Consider the following 25,006-nt stretch of genomic DNA (forward strand, 5'->3'; position numbering starts at 1 on the left):
GCTGAGATTGACTACACAAAAACCAGCTCTGGTGCCCGTTTATTAGCCAAGCGGTTGACTGCACCATCCACATCCATTGATATTATCGAGCAGCGCATGGACTTGCTCGAGTTCTTTAGCGTGAATTCACGGGCACGCGAATTAGTCAGAGAGCATCTTGAGAGGATCAGCGATATAGAGCGAGCTGTCAATAAGCTGTCACTGAATTGCGGCGGTCCACACGATTTACTGGATATTGCACGGACACTGCAAGAAGTCACAAAGATCAAGCAGGTTCTTGAAGCCGCACTAGTGCCCAAGAAGCAACCAGTTGATGTGCGACGGAGATTCAGCCAGCGCAAACGAGCAGTACCGTCATATCGCTCGCCGGAGGCCATTATTGAGGTAGCCCGGCGCAAAGCCACAGCCCTACAGGCACTAATGCCACTGGTGCGCAACATTGAGTCCAAAATTCGTGTGGATGCAGAGCGTGATATCCGCGTGTTTGGTTTTCTCAAGCCTAACTGCAGTACGCATCTCACACATTTACATGAGAAGCTCAAAGAGAAGAACCGCGAGCGACATCAGATGCAGGAGACGTGGATATCACGATATCACTGCTCATCCCTAAAGCTCGAGACATTGTCCAATATTGGCCATTTCATCGAGGTATCGAAGCGCGACGCCAGCACACTCCTTGACAGCTCAGATTTCCGTATGATCCAGACACTGAAAAGCAAGGTCCGGTTTGAGAACGCGGAATGGACGTACTTGTTGTCGGAGATTGAAATGGTGCATAGTCTGATTCGGGCAGAGGAGCTTCGTGTCTTTGAGGAGCTGCGAGACAGCGTTTTGGAGGTCAGCTCGAGGATCCGCACCAACAGCAGGGTTTTAGCCGAGTTGGATGTGGCTATTTCGATGGCTGTTCTAGCTGCAAGGCACCAGTTTTCTCGGCCGCAGTTTGTCACGGACCGGGATGACAGGCACTCGATCATCGGCGGGCGGCACCCTATCGTTGAAGCCCAGCTGATTTCTGCAAACCGCCAGTTTGTTGCCAACGACTGCACGTTTAATGCAGATTCGAGCCAGGTACTTCTTTTGACAGGGCCGAACATGGGCGGCAAGAGTACATACCTGCGCCAGGTCGCCTTGATATCGATTCTGGCGCAGACTGGTAGCTTTGTGCCTGCCAACGAAGCGCAGCTGCATGTGGTTGATGCCATCTACTCGCGGATCGGGGCCCATGACAATCTGGCACTCGACCAGTCGACGTTTATGGTGGAGATGAGCGAGACGGCAGACATCCTGCGGCATGCGACCAGCCGGTCATTGGTGATCCTGGACGAGATTGGGCGCGGTACGTCGACCAGGGACGGAGTGTCGATTGCCTATGCGACACTGAAGTATCTGCACGACAAGGTCAGATGCAAGGCGCTGTTTGCTACACACTACCACGAGCTGGTGCCGCATGCCGTGCCATCGCTGGCCGGGGTGCAGCCACTACATACGGCGATATATGAAGACGGTGAGGGTGGGTTTGCGTTTTTGCACAAGGTCAAGCCGGGAATTTGCGAGAGATCGCATGGCCTGTATGTAGCCCAGATAGCCGGGATGCCCGATGAGGTGCTAGAGACTGCCCGGCAGTTTGCCATCAGGAGACGCAGTGTTTAAAATAGAAACATTTCTGGCCATGCCGCCAATTGGATGAGTAGAGGAGCGACCAGACATACTGGCTCTGTGATACTAGAAGCATAAGGAAGATGGACTGGAAGACGATCATCAGAGAAGAAAAAAGGAGGACCTATGTAAGGCTTGTAATAAGCAATGCGGACAATTGGAATAGCTGTACGCTCTCGGAAAACAAAGGTCAGAGCGTGGAGATTGGTACCCAGACATGATACAAAAAGGAGGGAAGTGGGCCCTAAGCTCTGCGCGATTGCTCACAGGCCATTGTGCTGGCGCTGTTGATAGTATGGTTTGTAGATCAGCTTGCAGCCGTTAATCATCACAGGTAGCGAGATGAAAGGGCACAGCTCGTTGTTACGTTAGACTGGGCAATGGTCATACCAAATCCTTGATGAGTAGAGGCAGAAAGAAAGGAACTGGTGGTAAACAGAAGGCGTCGGCAGAAGGACAAAAGCAAGCTTGAGTTTATGTATATACTAATTTAGTCCAACTCATCAATTACTGAGGGTCAGATGGCCGAGCGGTCTAAGGCGCTGCGTTAAGGCCGCAGTCTCTCCGGAGGCGTGGGTTCGAATCCCACTCTGATCAACGTAACCCTCCTTTTTTGCTTTTGTCGACGAAGCTGAGGCGACGGTTACAAGACCTCTTTTTTTTGCTGCTAACAGTATCGATGTACAGATCACAATCAAATTTATTTACATCCTAAGTGGATTGTGGCGTCACCTGCCTGTACTTTAGACTCACCAATCGTGCTAGCTCTGCTTTGTTGGTGTTGATCTTGCTGCCCATGGTGGCGCAGGAGAGACTCCTGATCTTGAATTTCAAGGCTGAAACACACACGTACAAAGGCCCAGACAGCCGAACAGCCTCCCTTCTTCCCCTTACACATATTTTTGAGAAGTTGTTTTTTCCATATACCGGATAACCACTCATCTTCTAGGTTAACAGATCCTAACATATACTAATACACCCTTTGTTTACCATTTGGTTCCTAAGCTCCGCTTGTTTTTTTTTTTTGTTTTTTTGTTTTTATCTAACCTGCTAGCTGTTTTTTTCATGAATCGTACACATACCACTTTGCACACCTATCTCATAGCTTACTGATAAATAGTGCTTGGCAGTAAATCTATATCACCTAGTTCTAGAGATATGGTTGGGCGAGAGCAGAGCATAAGCATATGTTTGAAAGAGATATATGCAAAGGGATCGGAGCTGGGCAAGTATATGAACAATGAGAGTATGGATTGTTTGCTTGGCTACATCATGTCTTTTGTTACGACACCCAGAGCCTAACTTTTTACATAAATATCTGATGTAGGTATTAAGCATGGTGGCATAGGGCGGTGTTGGCAGCATGATGTCAAGATTGACCACACGCTTAAAAGGGCCCCAAGCACCCAACAGTCCACCTTTTCTCCTCAGTTTTGCTCTCATATATATATATTTTCCCCTATATATGGTGATAAATACTCATCTGATTATTAACAGTATGAGCAGAGCATTATGATAGAGAGTAAATACCTTGGCATATCCCTCATGGCCATAGTCTATCCATGCTCAGCCATACGATTTGTCAATGCGTGTGTCTCTTTGGCTTCTGATGTGGTACTACTGACACATATGGCATTATGCTTCTAATCGACTAGACAAGGCAAGTATTGGTTTGGGCCAGCAGCTGTAGAGTCTAATCAACCGCACCTCCTACACTGTAGATCGTCACCTCTTGCTTCCACACTCTCTTTATCATATTCAATTATTATTAGCATGATGCCTCACTACTATCATATACACGAGGATCTAATAAGCACTGGATGTCACGATGAAGACTTCAGAAGCTCTCGGTGACGATAAAACCAACATCGGGCAAGCCAACATGTTGACCTTCAGAGAGTCCAGTAGTTATGAGCTTTATGTCATGAATATAACCAGAAATTGCTGAAGAGAAAAAAGGGAGGATGGGCCATTCTGGCCTACAATGTCTATACAGGTAGGGATTTGGATCTGCACATAGTGGTGAAGGGCATGGGGTTGCCCGAATGTCAGCACGACAAAATGTATAATGCGCATGAGCGTGGTCGCAGGGGAATAGAGCAGCCAAGATACATCGTCTCATCAAGGAATCAGTATCTTGACAACTTTTGTCATTCCAGCTTTCCTGTCTTTCCCATTCCCCGGTTACCAAGGTCAAAGATGAACGAGTAGATCATTATGAAATCTATTCACCAGTTAAAAAGCGATTACTGCAAGATTACAAAAACTGGGTTATTTTCTAATGGTTGATGCAAAAGTTAGTGATGACGTTTGGCTCAGACCCAGATCACTTTGCAAGGTGCAAAATGATAAAAATGTAGAAGCTGCTCTATTGACGACCACGCCAGGACTCGAAACCTGGAATCGCTTGATCCGTAGTCAAGCGCCTTATCCATTGGGCCACGCGGCCAGAGGCAGAACCACTAATTTCCGGTTGGGTTCTGTCTCAGGGAGGGCAGAGTCGTTCATTCGCACCTTCAACCCCAACAATCTGAAACAGACTAACTCGACTTTGGGGTGACTGAATCCAAACCGCATTGCCTCTACTTCCTTTCTAGTGATATCCTTCAGCTGCCATGCCAGAGTTAGATATGCCAGTAAACTCTCCCTCACAATGAATATACTGCAGGTGCAGAATATGGACGCTTCCTTTCCTCATCACTTATGCTTGCTGTTTTCTTGCATTTAGTTGCTTGCGGCCCTATAGCTAGCTGTGAAAGAAAACAAAAAAAAAGCACAAGTATCCCTGCAATACTCTTCAACCCTATTACCATCAAAAACTTACTTGTCAACATGTAAATCCAGCGCAGTAGCATTGTCGTATCGAAAAATTCCGCAGCCAAAAAAAATACACCGAGTTCCACCTCGATTGATCCCGTTTTTTTTGCAAAAAGGAGAATGGCAAAAGAGCAGCCCGACGGGGGGGTCGAACCCCCAACCTTGAGATTAAGAGTCTCACGCTCTGCCGATTGAGCTAGCCGGGCATCTCTTCTTCGCTCCTCTTAGCGCAGTAATCTTTTTGCACTCTTTCGCCGCCGCAACGCACTGTTTGCCGCCCTGAGTACGCCCGGATTACGCCCTGAGTACGCCCAGTACCGCCCAGTACCGCCCAGTACCGCCCAACAGCCACACCACCAACCGCAACTGCACCCGCCAGCGCCATAGCGCTTCACCTGTTACGCATAAATTTCAAATTTTATTTGGAATTTGTGAAGAAATGGCGAACTACGTTCCCCTCGTTGCCTCTGGCAACGCACCAACCCAGCTCGCAACCGCGAATGACCCGGCTGCGACCAGCGTTCCCACGGCGCATCATCCCCACCATGGTGGAGCTGCTGCGCAAACGCCCCAAACGGCTGTCACGGCCAATGCAGTGGCGCCACGGCCTGCGGGATTCTCGCCAGATCTGCAACCAGTGCAGCTGCTGGCAGCAGTAGTGCCAGACGAAGAATGGGCGGCTCTTGGCATCACCAGCGGTGGCCATGCGGACCACGCCGCCGCTGTGCCAGGGACTGCCCCACCGCGCAGGCAGCTCTCCTATGCCGAGGCAGTAGGAGGCCACAAGCGCCCACGCGCGCCCCGAGGACGCAGCACCGGCCAGGGCGCAAGCCAAGGCCCACCAGCGCCCCGACGCCCATCACGTCAGATGGAGGCCGAGAAGGCTGAGTATGCACCGCTGCTCAACTCGGCAACCATCTACGTGCCAATTGCGAGCACGAACCCCGACCGTGCAACGCTGATTGAGAACCAGGTTTTTGCGGCTCTAGGCCGCCCGACGGTGCCACCGTCGCACCGCAACTACCCGATATTCTCTTTCACACGCACGGCAGAGAAGATCGGCGTCACCCTGATGAGCCTGGACGACGCCATCACCATCGCTAAGCACCCATTCCGGCTTGGCAACCAGGAGCTGCAGTGGACATCGGCAATGGGCGTGATCCATCACGTAGCCATTGCCCACGTCCCAGCAACGCTGCCCTACAGAATCCGCGCAGCACTCAGGCCCTACGGCCAAGTTTCCCACCTGGAGCCGGTCCTCATCAACCAGCGCCACTACGGAGACTGGGAGTTCCTACTCCATGTCCCCAACGGGAAGACGCTGCCTGCATCTTTCAAGATGCACAAGCATCCGCTCCCAATCCCTCTCCTGCGGGGTGATTATGCCACCATGGCATGCCCACGATGCAAGGAGATCAACCCTGAGCAGTGCCACTGCCCAGGCCCTCAGTGCCATCGCGCCCGCTCCCAGCGCCATAGCGCTAACCACAACAACCAAGCTGAGGCACTAGTTGCAGCCACCCCAGCTGCACAGACCCACGAGCCCTCCCCCGACCTGGATGTGCAAATGAGTGAGCATGCCATCGCACAATCGGCAGACCAGTCCACGCAACTCTAATGGCCGACCAGTTTCGATCTCACCAGCCATCCTTATGGCTGAGGCATCGCCAAATGCACAAATGGCATCCCTCCCAACCACACCTTCTACACAAGCAGGCCCCATCAACGCCAACCAGGGCAACTCCCCCAGAAGGCCTTGCTTGACTTCCCGCCATATGGGCCACAGCTGCCCCACGGCACAAGTGTGCCAACCACTGCCAGCGAGTTTGAGCGCATCCTCTACGAAGATGACCACAGCTCAGCCGCATCATTCAGCAGCCAATCAGTTTGCTCATATAGTGAGCAATTCGGCTTTGAAGATGACGAGGACAGCGAGCAACCCTATGCCGCCCCAGCAGAACCCCTCCCTGAGGGACTGCAGATCATAGAGGACAGCGCATCTGATTCCTCTGATGCTCCACTAAGCCGCAGACTACGATCCCACACAAAGAAGGCCCGCCACACATCCCCACAGTTGGACAAGCAGGGCGCTGCAAGTGCTCACTAGAACACTAGCACCAAACTGCTAACAACTGGAACTGTTTCTGAATGTCAGCTCGAGAAATTCGAGAAGATATGTTAGAGACCATTGGCAAACGACCTACCTCTTCACGACCTTCAACGGGCTCTATGGCTAATGCCCCATTAGCCAGAGGCCCACCACCACCCCCAAACATCCTTGCCGCTGCCTTTGTGCCTGATGAACACAACGATAGTGACAATGAGGATCCACAAGAACAGGAGCCTTCGGGCACTGACTCGCCATACCCAGATTCACCAGCCTGGGCTGAACTACCAGTCCCTGAACCACCATCCCTCCACCCACTCTCCCTCCCACGCCTCTGTATTGCCTCAGCAAACATGCAAGGTGCAATGAGTAATGAGCGGAAATTGCTTGAGTTTGAACAACTCGCAAAAGACAATGCTGTGAACATCGTGTTCATCCAGGAGTTCCAAGGTGTATTTGACCCATCTACACGCCTACGGGGAGCATTCAATGGCTTTGTCTGCTCAGCACCTGCCCCTACTACTACACGATCTGATGGTCGCCCTGCCCACTATGACACAGTCATTCTGACAGCCAAAGCACTTGGTGCTGTAGAGCTGCAGACACCATTCTCATCACCACGAGCAACATTCCTCACTATCCCCTCACTGCGCCTGTTGTTAATCAACATACATGGCCCTTTTGGACAGGAAACTGATGACTTCCACTTCCATATAGCGACTGCAGCCAGCATGTTCCAGGAACATGGCTGGACACTGCTTATTGGTGGCGATTTCAATATTGCCCCAACATACAGAGACCGCCTACATGCCAATGATGATGAGCGCAATTTCCACATCATTCCCATGTATAACCTCTACAACAACACTGTGGATATCCTTGACTTTCAGTGCCAACGCATATCAGCAGCACCTGCCAATGCCACAACTGGGCCACTGGTGGAATGACTTCACCTACAACCACAATCATGGTGGGTACATATCCCGTCTAGATCTGTTTCTGGTACCCCTCGAATGGGCTTTGCGATGGAACACAGAGTACATCGCCGCTCTACCAGTGGCAGATCATAAGACGATAATACTCACCATTGATTCTGTGACTCCTGAGCCTAAGCGCACACACCGACCATACCGTCTGGACCCTGCCAAACTCAATATTGACACCAATGTTGAGTTTGTCAACAAGAAATTTGACATGTTCCTCAGCAACATCCCTGAAACGCCCAGAGAGATACTGCCAGCATACATGCAAGTCCTGGCTGACATACTTGACCACTTTCGCAAGGAGGACTACCAACGAGATCAGTGGCAAGCACCGTAGCATGCGCTCTAAGTTTCGCCAATTTGCCAACTTGGCAAACCAGGCATGTGTGGCAAACTCCAGTGCAGCAGCTAAGGCACTTCATAGCCAAATGGCAGCTATTGAAGAGGAGGCCAAGGCACTATATGTGACTATGGCTGACCATGTTGCTGACCACTGCAAAAACACCTGGCTTCGTAAAGGAGATCGGCGAAACACATGGAACTACCAGCGCACCAGAAATGCCATCAACCCACCATCCTCAACAACAATCACTGCCCTACGGGATGCCAATACTGGCAACATTGTGGAGGACTGTACTATGATCCCTGAAGTTGCCAGGCAATTCTATATGGACATGTACAAGTGCACCCAACCAGCAGCCCAAGATGTGGATCATCTGCTAGATCTACATAAGCAATATGTGGATGCTCGACCAGCAAAACAAATTGCAGAGGCAACAGCAATGGTGGGTGAGCTGATCACCTTAGCACAGGTCACTGAGGCATGCAAGAGTGCAAGCCGCAAACGTGCTCCTGGGCCCAACGGCATACCAGTAGAGCTGTACATCAAGTGTGCTAAAGCATGCGAAGCCCTGTGGCATATTGCAAATTGCATCTTGGCTGATGCATCCCTAGTCACTGAGCAGTTCACTGCTGGTCGAATTGTGATATTGTTCAAGAAGAAGGACCCACTGGACCTACAGTACTACAGGCCCATCTCTCTCTTGAACTCTGACCTCAAGGTCATCACAAGTATACTGGCCCGACGCATTGGCCATGCAGTCCAGCACCACATCTCACCAGAGCAAACAGCAATTGTTCCTGGCCGCAGGATGTCTGATGCTATCCACAATGTAATGTGTGTGATGCACCATCTCAAGAGACAAGAGCACCCCTCTGCAGTCATTATGTTCCTTGACCAGGCCAAGGCATATGACCGTGTGGCACATGTCACTCTCTTCCGCCTACTGCGTGAGAACTACAGGCTCCCTCAAAAGGTCACCAACCTCATCGAGGCACTGTACAGCACTGCATCCTCCTCTGTCATGATCAACGGCATTGACTCAGCACCATTTCCAGTGCAAAATGGTGTTCGACAAGGGGATGCACTATCATGCATACTATTTGTCATGGTCATGGAGCTGCTAGGGTGTGCACTGCGTGAACATGTCCCACACACATGTTTCCCCACACTGAACCTTGCATCAGGCCCAACGCTATTCTCACACTCCTATGTACATGGATGACACAGCAGTTGTTATCAAGCATGCCCACGACTACCGAAAACTGCAGTATGCTCTTGACAGATACTGCAAGGGCACAAATGCCTTGTTCAACGTTGAGAAGACTGAGGCAATTCTAATTGGGCATAGCAGCTATGATGCTGAGAGCCCATTGGCCGAATTACCAGTCAAACCAGTACCAATTGGCACCCCTGTGCGCTATCCTTGGAGCATACCTAGGCACTGGTCCTAGAGGTACAGGATCTGGTCAATAGCTCCTATATCACGCATCTCGGTGAGAGCTGCAAAAGCAGTGTGCAAACACACCACGCTCAGAGGCCGTGCTTTTGCAATCACCACATTTGCCCACCCCCTTCTACATTTCGCTACTCGGTTTACCCCATTCCAGATGCAAGATATTGGGAAACTGAAACAGTGGGTCTCTGGCATTCTGTGGGGCCGTACCCGACCATACCTCAATGAGACTCTGCTTGACGCAACCGGCAAAAAGTGGGGGCCTGGGATTTACATCCCTCCATGCAATTTACCGAGCAGTTGTGCTACGAGAGGCAGGCCAAGCAATGGCTGCTTTTGAGTGCATTATCAATGCCCAAGCCACATCGCAGCCAATACCAGAGACAATTCCAGTTTGGGCACGGATACTACTGTCAGACTGGCAATACGACCGAGTCGACCTCCCGGGTAACAGTGGTGCACCAAAGCCATTGAGGGCAATGCGCGACCATATCTGGTGCTTCCTCCAGAACCCTTTCCTCCAGAGACACCGCCGCATCAACCTTCGAGATAAGGTCTGGCCAATATACTGGCAATCGATCTACAAACGATTAGTGCATGCGAAATCACACATCCAGATCCGCCTAGACCCCACCGTGGCACACAGCAACTTGGCCAATATGCCAATCATCGGCACCAGCATAGCCCCCATCCAGAGTGCCCACTGGTACCAGGTCCACAAGTTCTACAAATGGATTCGTGACCAGAATGCTCGTGCAGTGCCAAATGTGCCAACAACCCCTCCACTTTTCTCAATAGGCATTATTGAGTCATTCTCCAAATGGCTCAAGTCTGAGTACCATGGCTCATCAGCCAAAGCACGACAAGCAGCAGCAGATCTCGCAGAAAACTTGGGCCTAATCCAGCAGCAAATCCAGCAGCAAGAAGAACAGCGCACAGCAAACCCCCAGGCAGCAGTGTTAAAGCCATACCTGGCAAGCCTGTTCATCAACAGCCAGCCAACAAAGCCAGAGCACAACCACTACTTCAGCCGGTGGTCTAGGACCACACACACAACCCAACACCTCCTACGCACAGACTCCCCAATTCCATTCCCAGAACCCGCACACCAAGTCCCCACATTGGCCTTCCCAAAAATCCCCAAAACAACGCCATGGTCAATTGTGGCCAGAGTCAATGCCCCACCACAAGCCCGCGCTACGCTACACCGGCTCCATGTAGATCGCCTGCCCCGCCGATACCACCAAGACTCCCCAAAGCAGTGCCGCTGTGGAGCTACAGAAACCCCACAGCACCTGGCAGGTGCATGCCCACTCACAGCCCACTATCGGGATCAGGTTCTCCCCAAATATGTAGCTGTGGGCCAAGCCCTAGTGCCAAATGTCCTCGCTGAGGTAGCTGAGTCGATGGAAAGAGCCCATGGCACTGGGATCCAAGACATGGACATCTATGAGCTGCCAATCACAAGACCACGCCCCCCAAATCGGCTCCCTTTCCCATTCCCACCCACACAGATCTCCCCAGGACACTGGCTAGTGTCACCAGCACTCTGCTGGACAGCATTTACACTGCCACAGATCAGGGATAATTCGCGCATAGCCCAAGAATTCCAACAGCTCTGGGAGCTTGGTACAAGTCTGCTCATTTACTTCCTGGCTATTGCACGCCATGACGAAGCCTACACAGACACCGTGTGGTCTACAGCCCGGTTCACTAGTGCATACAATGGAGAGTTCACCAAATATGCGCTTGCATTCCTCCCACCCGACTCCTTCCTTCGCAGCTATCTCAACCAGCTTAAACTTGCGGTTCCGACTACAAGCCAAAGGCAATCTGATCTCGGTGATCACGATCAAGACCATATCGGATCGCAAATATCAGAAAACTCGCCCCGATCACGCAGACCACCGTAATGGACAATCGCAGCCCTGTAACCAGGATTTTGGAACCTCTGAGTGCATGGATTTCTCTCTTTAAATTACCTCTCTATTATCTTAGCAGCATTTGGCGGCTTTTCCTTTAGGACCTCCATCTAAGATACAAATAAACGCTCTTTCACCATGAGCTAGCCGGGCTGAATCACCGAATCTGGACCAGGATCTGAACCGAATCCGCTCTGAGTTCCACCTCAAATGAAGCAGTGTCATTCGCATGCACACACGCTGTATCCCCCCGTGTACAACACGACCACGGCGAGGTCCGCACATCTAAGTAATAATTGCGAGCAATCTATCCAGACTTCTCAATGTTGGATAGAGAACAAACATTATTAACATACGCACAGGCCAGGAACCAAAACATACCGAGAAGGGTACCCACTAGGAGTTCGCAGTTTGAAGTATACTTGTGACCTACAACTCCCCAAGCTGGGTCAAAGTTAAATAAAACATACAACAACGCAAAGAAAAACAAAAGAGAATAATCAGGAGGAGAGAAGTAAAATACTGTTTGGCTTTTGCTTCCTTAGTAGACATACCCATGCATTCCCTCCCTCGTCAATGCCACTGCGGCCTAGACCCAGCACCCTAAACCGGTTTCTGGTGCCGCCTGTCACTGCAGCAGTGCGTGCCCATTATGCGCATATTAATTTCTTTGTTTTTGTTTCCTCACACAATCCACACCGCCCCCGTCCCGCTCCTCCCCTCATCCATCTAGGGAATCCTGTCCTGGTGCTGCCTATCAAATTGTGAAAATCGCAGTGGCGAATCACAGATCACAGGCACAACACATTCATAACCTAACCCAATCAAACCTGGGTTGCAGGAGAGACGATTCACACACCCCTTAGCTTTTTGCCCATTTTCTCTCTGGCCAATTCCTTCACACACCCCGCACTCCCAAGCCTCTGACTCCTGTTTTTGCTGCCTCCTTGTGTTTTGAAAGGGATTATGGATACTCCCTTTTTGCTTCATCTACGGCAACTGGGCAGCCACTGGCTTATACCTACGCTTACTTCAGTAAGCAAATAACATGCTCAATCCTCCCAAGTAGGGTGCAACTCACTACTCAAGATTGTGCGATGTTTATGACTTCGTGCTTACGATGAATCTCCTCCTATATTGACCGACAGTATTGCAAGCCTGATCCCATACAATGATGTACTTTGCGATCTAACTGGTTTGTCTCTGTCTCTCTGTGCTTGCTCCTCGATGTGTCTGCATATATAAGCAACATCTATGAATGGATGTTATTGAGCCATCATGACTATATTGGTTGTGGTGCCACTCACTAGCATTTTGTTAAGCTTAGCCATGAGCAAACAAAAACACTGATAGTAGCAGGTCTACTTGATTAGTGAGTCTAGTATATACAGAAACCCGCATACTACCCCTCATGATGCAGACATAAGAAACTCACAATAATGCCGAAGCCAACATTCGTTCTTACTGACAAAACATGTACGATGTATGTTCATGATCGCAAGGATAGGAATAGATGAAGTATGTGTTCCTTCGAGGAATTAGTGCATCAGCAACTTTTGTCTCTTTGTATTTCTGCTCTTGTTTTCCTAATATACAGTTCATGCAAAGCAGCATCATCTGAATCCTGCCTTTGTGATACAACCAACATCCTTTTAGCCTAGCAGCGCAATTTTAACTAGTCTTTACTCAACATGTAGTCGGTGCAGTGCTATCGAGACCACACCAGCCACTATTTGGAAAAGAGACGACAGTCCTAGATAGGTTAATTTCAAGGGAGTCACAGTAGCCAAAACAAACCAGACTGTTCGCTAGAGCAAAAAGTTCAGCGAGAGCGGTGAGCAGCCACCCACTCAAAACAGGAATACACGAGTGAGCAAAAGAGAAGTGCGTCCGCCGGGAATCGAACCCGGGTCTACTCCGTGGCAGGGAGCAATCATACCTCTGGACCACAGACGCTTTAGTCGCCGATTCGAAGCCATTCAGCTAACCAACTTCTGATCAGTAGGCCTCTTAATTTCTTACTCAAACAACTGTGTTGCTGTGGATCCATGCACCGCATGTACATGAGTCCTATCGCAGTGCTGTACCAGGATCCTCGACTGTGGACGACTAGTGGCTCAGAATCCGAAATATTCAGCTAGCACCAGGACAATTGGGTCCATCCCCCAAGTATGACCTGCTTATATGTCTGTTTAGTCCTGCGCCACTGACAGACTTATCCTAGTTGTCCTAATTGTCCTAACTAGTCCTAAGCCAGGCTTCACTCTTTCTATATTTCTTTTGTGCGCTAGGGAGCACCAGGTTTAGCACTGAGCTGACAGATACATATGCCCTTGCACCATGGCTTCACCGCCTTAGGTAGAGGTAGTTGCATTAGTAAATGGATAGTAGATGAGCGGGTGAGTGCATGTAGGAGGTCATTCACAATCACTAAACTAGGTAAAAAATATTTAGAACTTGTAAAACTTTTTATTCTTTTACCTAGTTTAGTGGTTGTGAATGACCTCCAATAGTGAATGTGATAGGGGTGTGAGTTATAATATGAGGATAGGATGTTGGGAAGACAAAATCACTCAAACGACAGCAGGATAGCCCCTTTTATATCTGTTGTGCACAAAGTGAATGTCAATCAAACAAAGAGCATAATAATGCTATTGAAAGAAACACACTGGCAATTCGACTTTGCAGACATATGCCTGGTAGGAATTCGAAATGAACTATGATTACCTTTGTGTCCTTTCCAGCATTCATAGTATCAAATATTGAATGCTTGAGTTCATTATTGTCCCCTTAGTAGTATACAAAGATGAGCATATCCTATACCCTATGATCTCATAGACTTATGATAAGCTCTTTATGGCCAAAAAAGATATCTACTAGCCAGGTAAGCGAAAAAGAATAGTTCATGGCGACAAGTAGTACTTTGAGTTCAAATAATAGCAAAAAAGCTTATATCACAAAAACATATAAAAAGTAAGCTCTCCGACCGGGAATTGAACCCGGGTCTCCAATGTGACAGACTGGTGTACTCGCCACTATACTATCGGGGATCTTCAACTTGTTAAGAATTGGGGGAAATAAGATATATATAAAGTACTGGTTTAAGGTACAGACATTCTCTTCTTGGTGCATCTGCTCAGAGCATAGGAGGTCATTCAGAGCTAGTTTTCTGCACAACAACTATATATACATGTTGAAACTATTGGCAATTTCAGTGAAATAAAAATTTCACCCAAACTGCCATTGGCATCTTGGAAAAGTTTCAGTGAACATAATTTCAACCAGAAAGAAAAACCTTTGCATATTTGGGGTTAATTATCATTGGGCAACAAAAGTCAATATCTCAATAGATGTGGCTAAGCAACCACAAGGAAATTATGTTCACTGAAACTTTTCCAAGATACTGATGGTGGTTTGGGTGAAATTTTTATTTCACTGAAATTGCCAATAGTTCTAGCATGCATAAATAGTTGTTGTGCAGATAACAAACTCTGAATGACCTCCATAGAGGATATGCATTTCGATGACTTCTATTCCTCCAACTTTGACCCACAAGTTTGGCCTGAAGGGCTGGTCAATGTTAGGCTTGTTGTGCTCAGAGACAGGCAGTCAGGTAGAATCAAGCTCCTACATATAAACATCATGCATTTTAAGGACAACAGCAGCCTCATACTGTTCATAAACTTTACCCATGCTGTTGGCAATTTGGTATTCTATAGGACATTTAGCAAAGCCTGGGCTGAAGAGATGCATGCCATGGAAACTGGAGAGCTGACTGCTAAGACACCATTTCTCTTTGACTGTGCAGTTATGCAACAATCACTACCTACTGAGCACATACCACTAAGCAGTATGAAAAAGGTATTCCTGACACAGCCAAATTCTGAGGCAGAAAAGCTCACATGCCTCCAGCCACATGAGTGCCACTTACTGATTCTGGAGAAAATGTGCCAGAATGATAGGTGTCAGCATAGCTTATTCAGAATCAGAATGGAGAAGTTTAACGAGTTTTCTCAGAAAGTGAACTGCTTTGCACCTAGTGGTATGCATTTTTCAGCCAACAATATTTTGGTATCACTTATTGCAAAGATATATGCACAGGCATACAAGGCTGTCACTGCAACTTCTGAGCTAGATCACAACAGATAGGGCCTGCTGAAGATCGATTTTCCCAGCAACATTTGACAGTGCCTCAGGGTCGCTAACAACTACATGGGCAACATGATATTTATGATTCAGATAATCAGCCCAATTGAGCAGGCACAATTGCCAATGACACCATAGTCAGTCGCAGAAATTGCCACTAAGGTCCATACTGCGCTTGATTCTGCTAAGGCACCGTTGATCGCTGAGGTATACGATACATTAGAGGCTGACCCCATATGCTTCATACACCTGACTATGGCAACAAACATGTTCCAACAAACTGTTCCTATCACGAACCATTGGCATATGCCACCGTTTGTCCAGGATTTTGGCTATGGATTGCCTGAGTTCACCACCACAACACCACCATTCTAGGATGTCGTCACTTGTATCTTGTGTGCTAGACCACAAGAAAACGACATGTTTGTGACTTTGGCTGAGACACCGGCTGTGCTTGAGCAGGTTAGAGCCATCAGGGCTTGGAATGAAGTAGCTGAGTCTATGATTTAATCTGTTGTGATACTGGTAAATTAACATGGTATATATCTAGTGACAGTAAAGAAACTAAGGAGAACTGCTGATGCGCTGGTGTGTACTGAACTATATAGCGGGGCCACTGTACTCTTGCGTACGCACTGTGGTGTGGATCTAGGGATCAGGATCAGTTATACAACATAATCAATATTAACAAGGTGTTGGTGCTTTGCATGTGTGTGTATGATTGTTAAGTACACTTGTTGTGTCGGTCGACTGTGTAGGGGGTTTTTAAAGGTATATTTAATATTGAAGAAAAGAGAGAAAAGGGAATAGACGAGTTGCGCAGGGGAGTTTTTAATACTGCCATCTGTGCAACTTATCATAGGCTAGACTCTACCTCCATATCGTAGGCTGTAGCAGGGCTCTCGTTGGCGCCTGGATTTCTGTCACCTGATTCGGCTAACATGTCGATGTCAGGGACAGCCGCATCGGGCGCGCAACATCTATGGCTAGAGCTCTCTGCAGCGCTACTCATACCCATATCCTCAGGTGTTTCAAGTCGGACATGAACTTGATCGTTACCTGGTACTGGTGTCGTATGAGGATAAGTGTTCCAGGAATCTGGTTGTACCCAAGTAAATCCAACTCACTTATACTGGGGGATATTTGTGGCTCACCCGGAAGGATTGTGTCAGGCTCTGCGATCGGCCCAACTGGGACTTCATAATCCATCTCAGTCTCGGCCATAGCCTGATCAGTTACCCAGTGCGTAATCGATTCACGCTGTGCCTCGTCGTATTGCAGTATTGCAGTTGAACCTTTGGACGATGTTGCTGGGGGTTTGGCTGCCTCAACGACGTGAACGTTTTGTCTGTTGACAGTTGATGGCCCAACGGACGGTCCAGCGGCAATGGATTGTGCTTGTCCAACATCCGATAGTCCAACGCCTATGCTTTGCGCTTGTCCAACATCGGAGGGCATTGTTCCAATGTCTTTTTGGTATTCCATATCATCGGCAGGACCAGCGGCCATGTCATGACCTTCTGGGATTGTCTGGCTGGTATTCCCATCTGTTGGTGGAGCATTTGCAGAGGAGAACATTAGCAGATCGTTACTGGGACCATCATGGCAGTTTGGATCATTGGATCTGTTGTTCCAGTTGTTTCCGCCTGGTCTGCCTGATTCATGGAAGTCGTCGTTGTCACTGTTGTCGTTGTCGTTGTCGTTGTCGTTGTCGTTGTCGTTGTCGTTGTCGTTGTCGTTGTCGTTGTCGTTGTCGTTGTCGTTGTTGCCATTGTTGCTGCCATCGTCATCATCCTCATCAACGTTGTAGGGTATGAAATACCGCAACAAATCCGCGCCAGCGAAACGCTTCGCAATGGGGTTACCATGCAAATCGCTTAGTCGGTACATAGTGTCCAGTCTGCTGACGACTTTGAATGGGCCTCTGCGACGCTGTGGTGCCTGGGCAATGTTTTGTGGCACAGGATGTGCACGAGTTGTCACCAGTTCGCCTGGTTCAAAGTAACGCAGTGCAGCTCTGGCATTGGCCCTGACTCTAGCTTGTCTACGTATGCGTCGCTGTTGTTGTCGAACATGCTCTTGTATATTTGCAGCTAGTTGATTCAATGGCCGCCCATTCTGGGTTCCAAAGAATAACTCGGCAGGTGCACAGCCGATTGTACAGTTAGGAGTAATGGCGTTGGCTGCCGCAATCCGTGCTGCATGCTTAGTCCAATTTTGGCCATGGGCGCCTGGATATATCAGCGGTCGTAGTCCATTCTTAAACCGCTTTACTGCCGACTCAGCAATGTTTGCTTGTGGGTGGTATGTTGACGATGGTGTCCAGATAATTCCCTGCTGGTCCAGGTACTGTCTGAATTCACGGCAATCGAACTGCGGTCCATGATCGGATGTCAAGTATATGGGCTTACCGTAGCTAGCAAACCAATTCATGATCAATGCATCGATGACGTTGCCGACAGTTGTGTACGACATAGGATAAACCTCGAAGTACATAGTTGCAGCATCAACAACAACCAGGGCGTTGGTTTCGGGTTCTGCGGAGGGCCCAATAGTCATCAGATCAATGTAGACCTGCTCCTTTGGCTTCGGAATCGCAGACGCGGTTAGAACCATGCTGGGACGCTGCTGTATAGCTGTCATTTGGCACTGCTCACAACTGCGCGTCACTTTATCCACAAGCTCGGCAAGAGACTCATACCAAACTTGACGCCGCACATAGTTATACATGCGCTGGTAGCGCGGATGTGCTAAAGCTATGTGTGCTGCCTGTATGTACTCGAACGCTGCATGTCTGCTCAAAACCGGTAACCACAGATCGTTTTCGCGTAAACCGCCCAGGTCAGCAAAGTGCATCAAAATGCCATCTTGCAGCTGGAACCCAACGGCTTCATCCAAATCAGGCATATTGGCTGGATCTGTTGTGACCTCCCGTCGTTCACACAAGCTGCGCACCATCATCAAAAAGTCGTCAGTATGCTGGCACTCGAGATACGCAGATGGTCGAGGTAAGCCCGGCAAGGCATCATAGACTGGTCTCATCACAGTGGCCAGTTCTTCACTATCGCGTTCTTCGTTATCTCCGTCTGCCTCTTCCTCCTCCTCTTCCTCCTCGTTGAATCTGTCCTCGCTGTAATTCTCGTCATTTCGTGTCCGAATGGCACCGAAAACATAGTGGACTGGTTCGACAATCTCACCATCATTCTTGCCTACTGCAGGCACGATGTCTCTGGACAGCCAGTCAGCTGTCTCTTGCTGTACTCCAGGGCGGTGCTCCAGCATAGAGTGTTTGATTCCAAGCCGCGACAACTCAATCTGGAAATTGGAATAGTCATCAGCGTCGCTCTCAGTTTTGTGGCGGAACAATGCATGTGCTACAGTCGCATCAGTTTGTATGCTGAGGTTCGCACAACCATCCAGGTATGGATAGAAATATTTGGCTGCCTCAACAATTGCCGCGCATTCTCGCCATCCTGGAGGACGCTGACCTTTGAGACCATCGAATTTGCGCGAAAAGTAACCAACTGGAACAAGATCATCCGCATCACCTGGTGAGCGTTGTGCTAGCAGTACAACACCCATACCAAGTTCCGATGCATCCGTGCGTAGCACTAATGGGGCTCCTGGTGGTGGAACATACAGAGCGTTTACATCTAGCAGTGCTTCTTTTAGCACATGCCAGGCAGGCTCTAGCCCCCTCAACACGTTTTTAGTCAGGCGTTTGGTGCCGGTATAGACGTGGAATGGAGCGAGCAAATGCTGCGCATGAGGTAGGTGCCGTTATATTGCCGTTACACCACCACAGAGCTGTCGAATCCCAGCCTTAGTCGTTGGCATTGGTAAATCGGCCAGTGTTGCTACTCGATGATCAGGAATTGCCCATGACCGGTCAGCGCTCCACAGATATCCAAGAATTTCAACATCGTCGATAGCGACCAAGACTGATTTACTCATGTTGACGAGCAGATTCGCCGATTCGAGCGCACTGAGCAAATCATCCAAATCAAGCAGATGTTTGTCGTAGTCATCGTCGGTAGTCTTCAAGTAGATGTTGTCGATGTACATGATCATCTTGTCATTCAAGGCTGGCACTAACGACATAACCCACTCGATGAACGACTGTGCAATGGCTGGTGATTCAGAATTGCCTTGTACCAGTCTGGCAGTTTCGACGTGGCCATGAACATGTGCATCGTAGGCCCAAAAATGGCGCACTGATGGATCCAAGCGGATAGTCGTGAAGAACGAAGCCAAATCCAGTGAGCTTACGATTCGTGCATCCCGTAAGAACGCCAACACATCGTATGGTCGTGCTAGCTGCAATCCCGTCGATACCATGTTCAGCTCGTTGTTTGCAGAGTCATCAAGCAAAACACGGCGAGCAGTAGTATTGGGCTTTGGCCGCGTGAATACTGGTGCCTGAGCATGCGTCGTACTTGGATAGTCGATGCCATATTGCAGACGAGTCGCGGCAAATGAATCAATGGCTTCTAAAGCACTGTCACTCTGAGAATGTTGCAGCACATGTATTGGGCGTGCATCGGGTACCATAGGTGGTACAATCGGCGCGACCGCAGCCGGAGGTGGGCATCCTGATGGATACTCACGAATAACTGGGTTGTGCTTCATCAGGATATCTACCAGACGATGCTTCAAGGCAGTCGTCGGACACTGATCATTCAGGCGACCCAAGAGATTTTCCTCGTCGACTGGTGGGTATAAGGCATCAAGTCGGGTAAACTCCTCATCGCGCTCAAAGCTGAAGAACTGCGGCGGTAAACCGAGCTTAACACGCATCCCGCGCTGAATAGTGTTTTTCGACTTGTCCAATGTATCAATCGGAATTGAATCGATCTTTTTGGCTTTGGTTTTGGGCTCAAACGTTTCGTCATAAGCAGCACCGCCATCGTCGTTATCGTCGTTATCGTCGTCAACCAGAGTATGCTCGCTGTCAATACCGGTGTCAGTCTCAGAGTCGTCGTACACGATTTCCGCTACCTCCTGCCTCTTACGCTTTTGCTCACGTTGGCGAGCCTCAATGCGACGGCGTGCTGCAGGTGTCATCAGTTGCACATCAAGTGCGTCCAATGTGGACTTGTTCAGCAGCAGATCCCAAGGCACATTGGGCAGATCAACTACAACCATGCAGATGCGGGTTTCAGGGCCATGCTTAATGCTCACTGTGCCATACGCACGGCCTATGGATTTATGCCCATGTGCATTTCCCCAGATAGGCATCAGCACTGGTGCATCCCGCGTCCAAGTTAACAAGTGTAGTCGCGTAGCTGCATCCTTGGTAATTATCGCTACCTCTGAGCCTTCATCAGCAATAGCCTTGGCTTGTTGGCCGTTTAGCGACACGCCATCAACTTTTCTCCAGCCCCTGCTCCATACCTCTTTGCCTGTTGGGCGGCTCTCATGGTTAGCTATGGTTGCAACAGATGTATTTGAAATTGCTCCAACTACATATGATGCTGACTCAGAGCATTGCTGGCCTTGAGAGCCGCCTACGCTTTTGGGTGGCTAGGGCGAGTAGTTGCGGGTTTTGGTTTCGCTGCCATTGATAACTCCATACTCGCAATTTTCTCCTCAAGAATCTTGATCCGTTCACGGTCCTTATTGCGCTGACGCTGCTTGCGCTGCTTACGCTTGGATGTATCGGACGCTTCATCGCTCTCAGGCATTGCCTTTTTGTGCTCATCGCTGGAAGTCCTGGCTTTCCCCAGTATCGTCGCTTTGGGGTTCTTAGCTACACCAGCAGCTCGGCGAATAGAAACACTACGCTCAAAAGCCTTGAGTGCGTCATCGATGTTGTCAATCGTTGCTTCCTCTGGCTTTAGCCGCGTATCGACCCATGCATATCTGTCCATCTCAGCTAGTGTTCTGGCGAGCATCGTGGTGTGCGTATTGTTGACGCCTGCATGGCGCAATAGCTTGAGACCTTCAGCCCGAATACTTTCGGCTAGCAGGTTCTCGAACGTTGCCATATTGTCCATTTTGGCTCGAGCATCATCAATAAATATTGACTCAGGAAAGGCTGTTCTCAGAGCTTGTCCAAGAGTCGAGCGGCTGGTAAACTCATAGCCATGCATAATCGCCTCAGCTTGTCCAGTAAGCCGCTTCTGCACGTATGCGACAATCACCTCCTTGGAGATATCAGTCGTAGCGAAAAGCGCCAGATTCTTATCCACCGTGTTCAGCCACATCACAGTAGTTGGCCCAGCAGGGTCACCAGAGAATGGCTCTATACCAGCAATGATCTTCTGTATGCTGACTTGAATTGCAGCCTGGGTCTGGATCGCGGCCGGGTCAAGCACTCTTGTAGTGCTGTCGGCAGATCCACCCTGATTCATGCTATTTTCCCCTGCAGTATGGCTATCCGCGAGGACGTCATACGAGGTACTTGGCAATGGGTCTGCGTAAAACGTATCTGACTGTATACCCGTGCCCTGCGCATTGTCGTTTTCTGACATTTTATATAAGTAGAGTATTAAATAAATTTGTTGTGTCGGTCGACTGTGTAGGGGTTTTTAAAGGTATATTTAATACTGAAGAAAAGAGAGAAAAGGGAATAGACGAGTTGCGCAGGGGTGTTTTCAATACGGCCATCTGTGCAACTTATCAGAGGCTAGACTCTACCTCCATATCGTAGGCTGTAGCGGGGCTCTCATTGGCGCCTGGATTTCTGTCACCTGATTCGGCTAACATGTCGATGTCAGGGACAGCCGCATCGGGCGCGCAACACACTAAGCACCTACCTTTGAAAGATCACATATGGCATGTATTAAGAATAAGATTTCCAATTTTTTTTGCTACATTACAATCCTTGATCAAGATAGCACTAAGGGGTGTGTGACAAGCTATTGAATCTACCCCTTACAGAGGCCATTCCTAAGAAAGTTTAAAGAAACTAAATATCTTTTATCAGAATAACTAATTTACGAATTATAAATCAATTACTAGCAGTAGGTAAATATTTTAAAAATCTGAATATTTACTAATGGCCAAAAAGATATTAGCAACTAGATTAATAAATAAACAAAATACAACAAAGGGCGCTTCTATGAAACCCCTATCGGCATCCTGAAAAGTTTCAGTTGATTTCTTGTGACCCAGTCTCTATCTCAGTAGAAGCATGTTAATTGTGTATCAACTGAAATTTTTCAGGATGCCGATGGGGGTTTCGTAGAAGCATAAAAAAATAAAAGAATAAAAAGTTTTACAAGTTCTAAATATTTTTTACCTAGTTTAGTGATTGTGAATGACCTCCTACATGCACTCACCCGCTCATCTACTATCCATTTACTAATGCAACTACCTCCACCTAAGGCGGTGAAGCCATGGTGCAAGGGCATATGTATCTGTCAGCTCAGTGCTAAACCTGGTGCTCCCTAGCGCACAAAAGAAATATAGAAAGAGTGAAGCCGGTTAGGACAATTAGGACAATTAGGATAACAGGATAAGTCTGTCAGTGGCGCAGGACTAAACAGACATATAGGCAGGTCTTACTTGGGGGATGGACCCAATTGTCCTGGTGCTAGCTGGATATTCGGATTCTGAGCCACTAGTCGTCCACAGCGAGGATCTGGTACAGCACCGCGACAGGACTCCTGTACATGCGGTGCACGGATCCACAGCAACAAATAAGTTTGAGTAAGAAATTAAGAGGCCACTGATCAGAAGTTGGTTGGCTGAATGGCTCTGAATCGGCGACTAAAGCGTCTGTGGTCCAGAGGTATGATTGCTCCCTGCCACGGAGTAGACCCGGGTTCGATTCCCGGCGGACGCACTTCTCTTTTGCTCACTCGTCCATTCCTGTTTTGAGTGGGTGGCTGCTCACCGCTCTCGCTGAACTTTTTGCTCTAGCAAACAGTCTGGTTTGTTTTGGCTATTGTGACTCCCTTGACATCAACCATCTTGGCCGTCGTCTCTTTTCCAAATAGTGGCTGGTGTGGTCTCAATTGCACTGCTAGGCTAAAAGGATGTTGGTTGTATCACAAGGCAGGAATCAGATGATGCTAGTTTGCATGAACTGTATATTAGGAAAACAAGAGCAGAAATACAAAGAGACAAAAGTTGCCGACGCACTGGTTCCTCGAAGGAACACATACTTCACCTATTCCTATCCTTGCAATTATGAACATACATTGTATGTGTTTCGTCAGTAAGAATGAATGTTGGCTTTGGCATTATTGTGAGTTTCTGATGTCTGCATCATAGGGGTAGTATGCGGGTTTCTGCATATAATAGACTCACTAGTCAAGTAGACCTACTACTATCAGTGTTTTTGTTTGCTCATGGCCAAGCTTAACAAAATGCTAGTGAGTGGCACCATAACCGATATAGCCATGATGACTCAATAGCATCCATTCATAGATGTTGCTTATATATGCAGACACATCGAGGAGCAAGCACAGAGAGACAGAGACAAACCAGTTAGATTGCAAAGTACATCATTTTATGGGATCAGACTTGCAATACTGTCGGTCAATATAGGAGGAGGTTCATCGTAAGCACGAAGTTATAAACATCGCATAATCTTGAATAGTGAGTTGCGCCCTACCTGGGAGGATTGAGCATGTTATTTGCTTACTGAAGTAAGCGCATGTATAAGCCAGTGGCTGCCTCGGTTGCCGTAGATGAAGCAAAAAGGGAGTATCCATAATCCCTTTAAAAACACAAGGAGGCAGCAAAAACAGGAGTCAGAGGCTTGGGAGTGCGGGGTGTGTGAAGGAATTGGCTAGAGAGAAAATGAGCAAAAAGCTAAGGGGTGTGTGAATCGTCTCTCCTGCAACCCAGGTTTGATTGGGTTAGGTTATGAATGTGTTGTGTCTGTGATCTGTGATTCGCCACCGCGATTTTCACAATTTGATAGGCAGCACCAGGACAGGATTCCCTAGATGGATGAGGGGAGGGGTGGGACGGGGGCGGTGTGGATTGTGTGAGGAAACAAAAACAAAGAAATTAATATGCGCATAATGGGCACGCACTGCTGTAGTGACAGGCGGCACCAGAAACCGGTTTAGGGTGCTGGGTCTAGGCCGCAGTGGCATTGACGAGGGAGGGAATGCATGGGTATGTCTACTAAGGAAGCAAAGGCCAAACAGTATTTTACTTCTCTCCTCCTGATTATTCTCTTTTGTTTTTCTTTGCGTTGTTGTATGTTTTATTGAACTTTGACCCAGCTTGGGGAGTTGTAAGTCACAAGTATACTTCAGACTGAGAACTCCCAGTGGGTACCCTTCTCTGTATGTTTTGGTTCCTGGCCTGTGCGTATGTTAATAACGTTTGTTCTCCATCCAACAGTGAGAAACCTGGATAGATTGCTCGCAGTTGTTACTTAGATGTGCGGACCTCGTCGTGGTCATGTTGTACACGAGGGGATACAGCGTGTGTGCGTGCGAATGACACTGCTTCATTTGAGGTAGAACTCAGAGCGGATTCGGTTCAGATCCTGGTCCAGATTCGGTGATTCAGCCCGGCTAGCTCATGGTGAAAGAGCATTTATTTGTATCTTAGATGGAGGTCCTAATGGAAAAGCCGCCAAATGCTGCTAAGATAATAAAGAGGTAATTTAAA

General features: G+C 48.5%; 7 protein-coding genes and 6 non-coding genes across 13 annotated transcripts; 6 read left to right on the forward strand and 7 right to left on the reverse strand.

Annotated features, from left to right (window-relative positions):
* Window positions 1–659: 659 nt before the first annotated feature.
* Window positions 660–1,739, forward strand: DL89DRAFT_265964 (uncharacterized protein). Its single transcript, XM_040886913.1, has one exon. The coding sequence runs from the start codon at window positions 697–699 to the stop codon at window positions 1,648–1,650; it is 954 nt and encodes a 317-aa protein (XP_040745825.1). The 5' UTR covers window positions 660–696; the 3' UTR covers window positions 1,651–1,739.
* Window positions 1,740–2,171: 432 nt separating this feature from the next.
* DL89DRAFT_t25 lies at window positions 2,172–2,253 on the forward strand. Its single transcript has one exon. It is a non-coding gene; the product is annotated as a tRNA-Leu (tRNA).
* Window positions 2,254–2,555: 302 nt separating this feature from the next.
* Window positions 2,556–3,001, reverse strand: DL89DRAFT_265965 (uncharacterized protein). Its single transcript, XM_040886914.1, is given in 2 exon segments — window positions 2,556–2,676; window positions 2,691–3,001. 1 exon segment carries the CDS (start codon window positions 2,992–2,994, stop codon window positions 2,797–2,799), a length of 198 nt encoding a protein of 65 aa, XP_040745826.1. The 5' UTR covers window positions 2,995–3,001; the 3' UTR covers window positions 2,556–2,676; window positions 2,691–2,796.
* Window positions 3,002–4,031: 1,030 nt separating this feature from the next.
* On the reverse strand, window positions 4,032–4,105 carry DL89DRAFT_t41. The gene has a single exon. It is a non-coding gene; the product is annotated as a tRNA-Arg (tRNA).
* Window positions 4,106–4,606: 501 nt separating this feature from the next.
* On the reverse strand, window positions 4,607–4,679 carry DL89DRAFT_t40. Its single transcript has one exon. It is a non-coding gene; the product is annotated as a tRNA-Lys (tRNA).
* A 1,563-nt stretch (window positions 4,680–6,242) lies between these two features.
* On the forward strand, window positions 6,243–7,852 carry DL89DRAFT_112777 (uncharacterized protein). Its single transcript, XM_040883130.1, has one exon. The coding sequence runs from the start codon at window positions 6,622–6,624 to the stop codon at window positions 7,525–7,527; it is 906 nt and encodes a 301-aa protein (XP_040745827.1). The 5' UTR covers window positions 6,243–6,621; the 3' UTR covers window positions 7,528–7,852.
* A 2,385-nt stretch (window positions 7,853–10,237) lies between these two features.
* On the forward strand, window positions 10,238–11,272 carry DL89DRAFT_265967 (uncharacterized protein; the record flags this gene model as incomplete). The annotated part of the gene is made up of 1 exon (XM_040886915.1): window positions 10,238–11,272. A coding segment is annotated over one exon (1,035 nt), but the record flags the coding sequence as incomplete, so codon positions are not given.
* A 1,894-nt stretch (window positions 11,273–13,166) lies between these two features.
* DL89DRAFT_t39 lies at window positions 13,167–13,237 on the reverse strand. The gene has a single exon. It is a non-coding gene; the product is annotated as a tRNA-Gly (tRNA).
* A 1,022-nt stretch (window positions 13,238–14,259) lies between these two features.
* Window positions 14,260–14,331, reverse strand: DL89DRAFT_t38. Its single transcript has one exon. It is a non-coding gene; the product is annotated as a tRNA-Asp (tRNA).
* A 463-nt stretch (window positions 14,332–14,794) lies between these two features.
* On the forward strand, window positions 14,795–15,430 carry DL89DRAFT_256035 (uncharacterized protein; the record flags this gene model as incomplete). Its single annotated transcript, XM_040885404.1, has 1 exon — window positions 14,795–15,430. One exon carries the CDS (start codon window positions 14,795–14,797, stop codon window positions 15,428–15,430), a length of 636 nt encoding a protein of 211 aa, XP_040745829.1.
* Window positions 15,431–16,283: 853 nt separating this feature from the next.
* DL89DRAFT_312386 (uncharacterized protein) lies at window positions 16,284–17,010 on the reverse strand (the record flags this gene model as incomplete). Its single annotated transcript, XM_040890991.1, has 2 exons — window positions 16,687–17,010; window positions 16,284–16,486 (listed from the first exon to the last, which is right to left on the reverse strand). Exons 1-2 carry the CDS (start codon window positions 17,003–17,005, stop codon window positions 16,284–16,286), a joined length of 522 nt encoding a protein of 173 aa, XP_040745830.1. The 5' UTR covers window positions 17,006–17,010.
* A 2,508-nt stretch (window positions 17,011–19,518) lies between these two features.
* Window positions 19,519–21,900, reverse strand: DL89DRAFT_312388 (uncharacterized protein; the record flags this gene model as incomplete). Its single annotated transcript, XM_040890992.1, has 3 exons — window positions 19,519–19,641; window positions 19,697–20,934; window positions 21,003–21,900. 3 exons carry the CDS (start codon window positions 21,898–21,900, stop codon window positions 19,519–19,521), a joined length of 2,259 nt encoding a protein of 752 aa, XP_040745831.1.
* Window positions 21,901–23,145: 1,245 nt separating this feature from the next.
* Window positions 23,146–23,216, forward strand: DL89DRAFT_t26. The gene has a single exon. It is a non-coding gene; the product is annotated as a tRNA-Gly (tRNA).
* The last annotated feature ends 1,790 nt before the right edge of the window (window positions 23,217–25,006 follow it).

Source organism: Linderina pennispora, assembly GCF_002104995.1.
Source record: "Linderina pennispora strain ATCC 12442 chromosome Unknown DL89scaffold_3, whole genome shotgun sequence".
Lineage (NCBI taxonomy): Eukaryota > Fungi > Kickxellomycota > Kickxellomycetes > Kickxellales > Kickxellaceae > Linderina > Linderina pennispora.

What these genes read in the sequence shown, in the direction of transcription:
- DL89DRAFT_265964 (XM_040886913.1), top strand. Translation starts at nt 697, where the DNA reads ATGATCCAGACACTGAAAAGCAAGGTCCGGTTTGAGAACGCGGAATGG.
- DL89DRAFT_265965 (XM_040886914.1), bottom strand. Translation starts at nt 2,994, where the DNA reads ATGCTTAATACCTACATCAGATATTTATGTAAAAAGTTAGGCTCTGGG.
- DL89DRAFT_112777 (XM_040883130.1), top strand. Translation starts at nt 6,622, where the DNA reads ATGTCAGCTCGAGAAATTCGAGAAGATATGTTAGAGACCATTGGCAAA.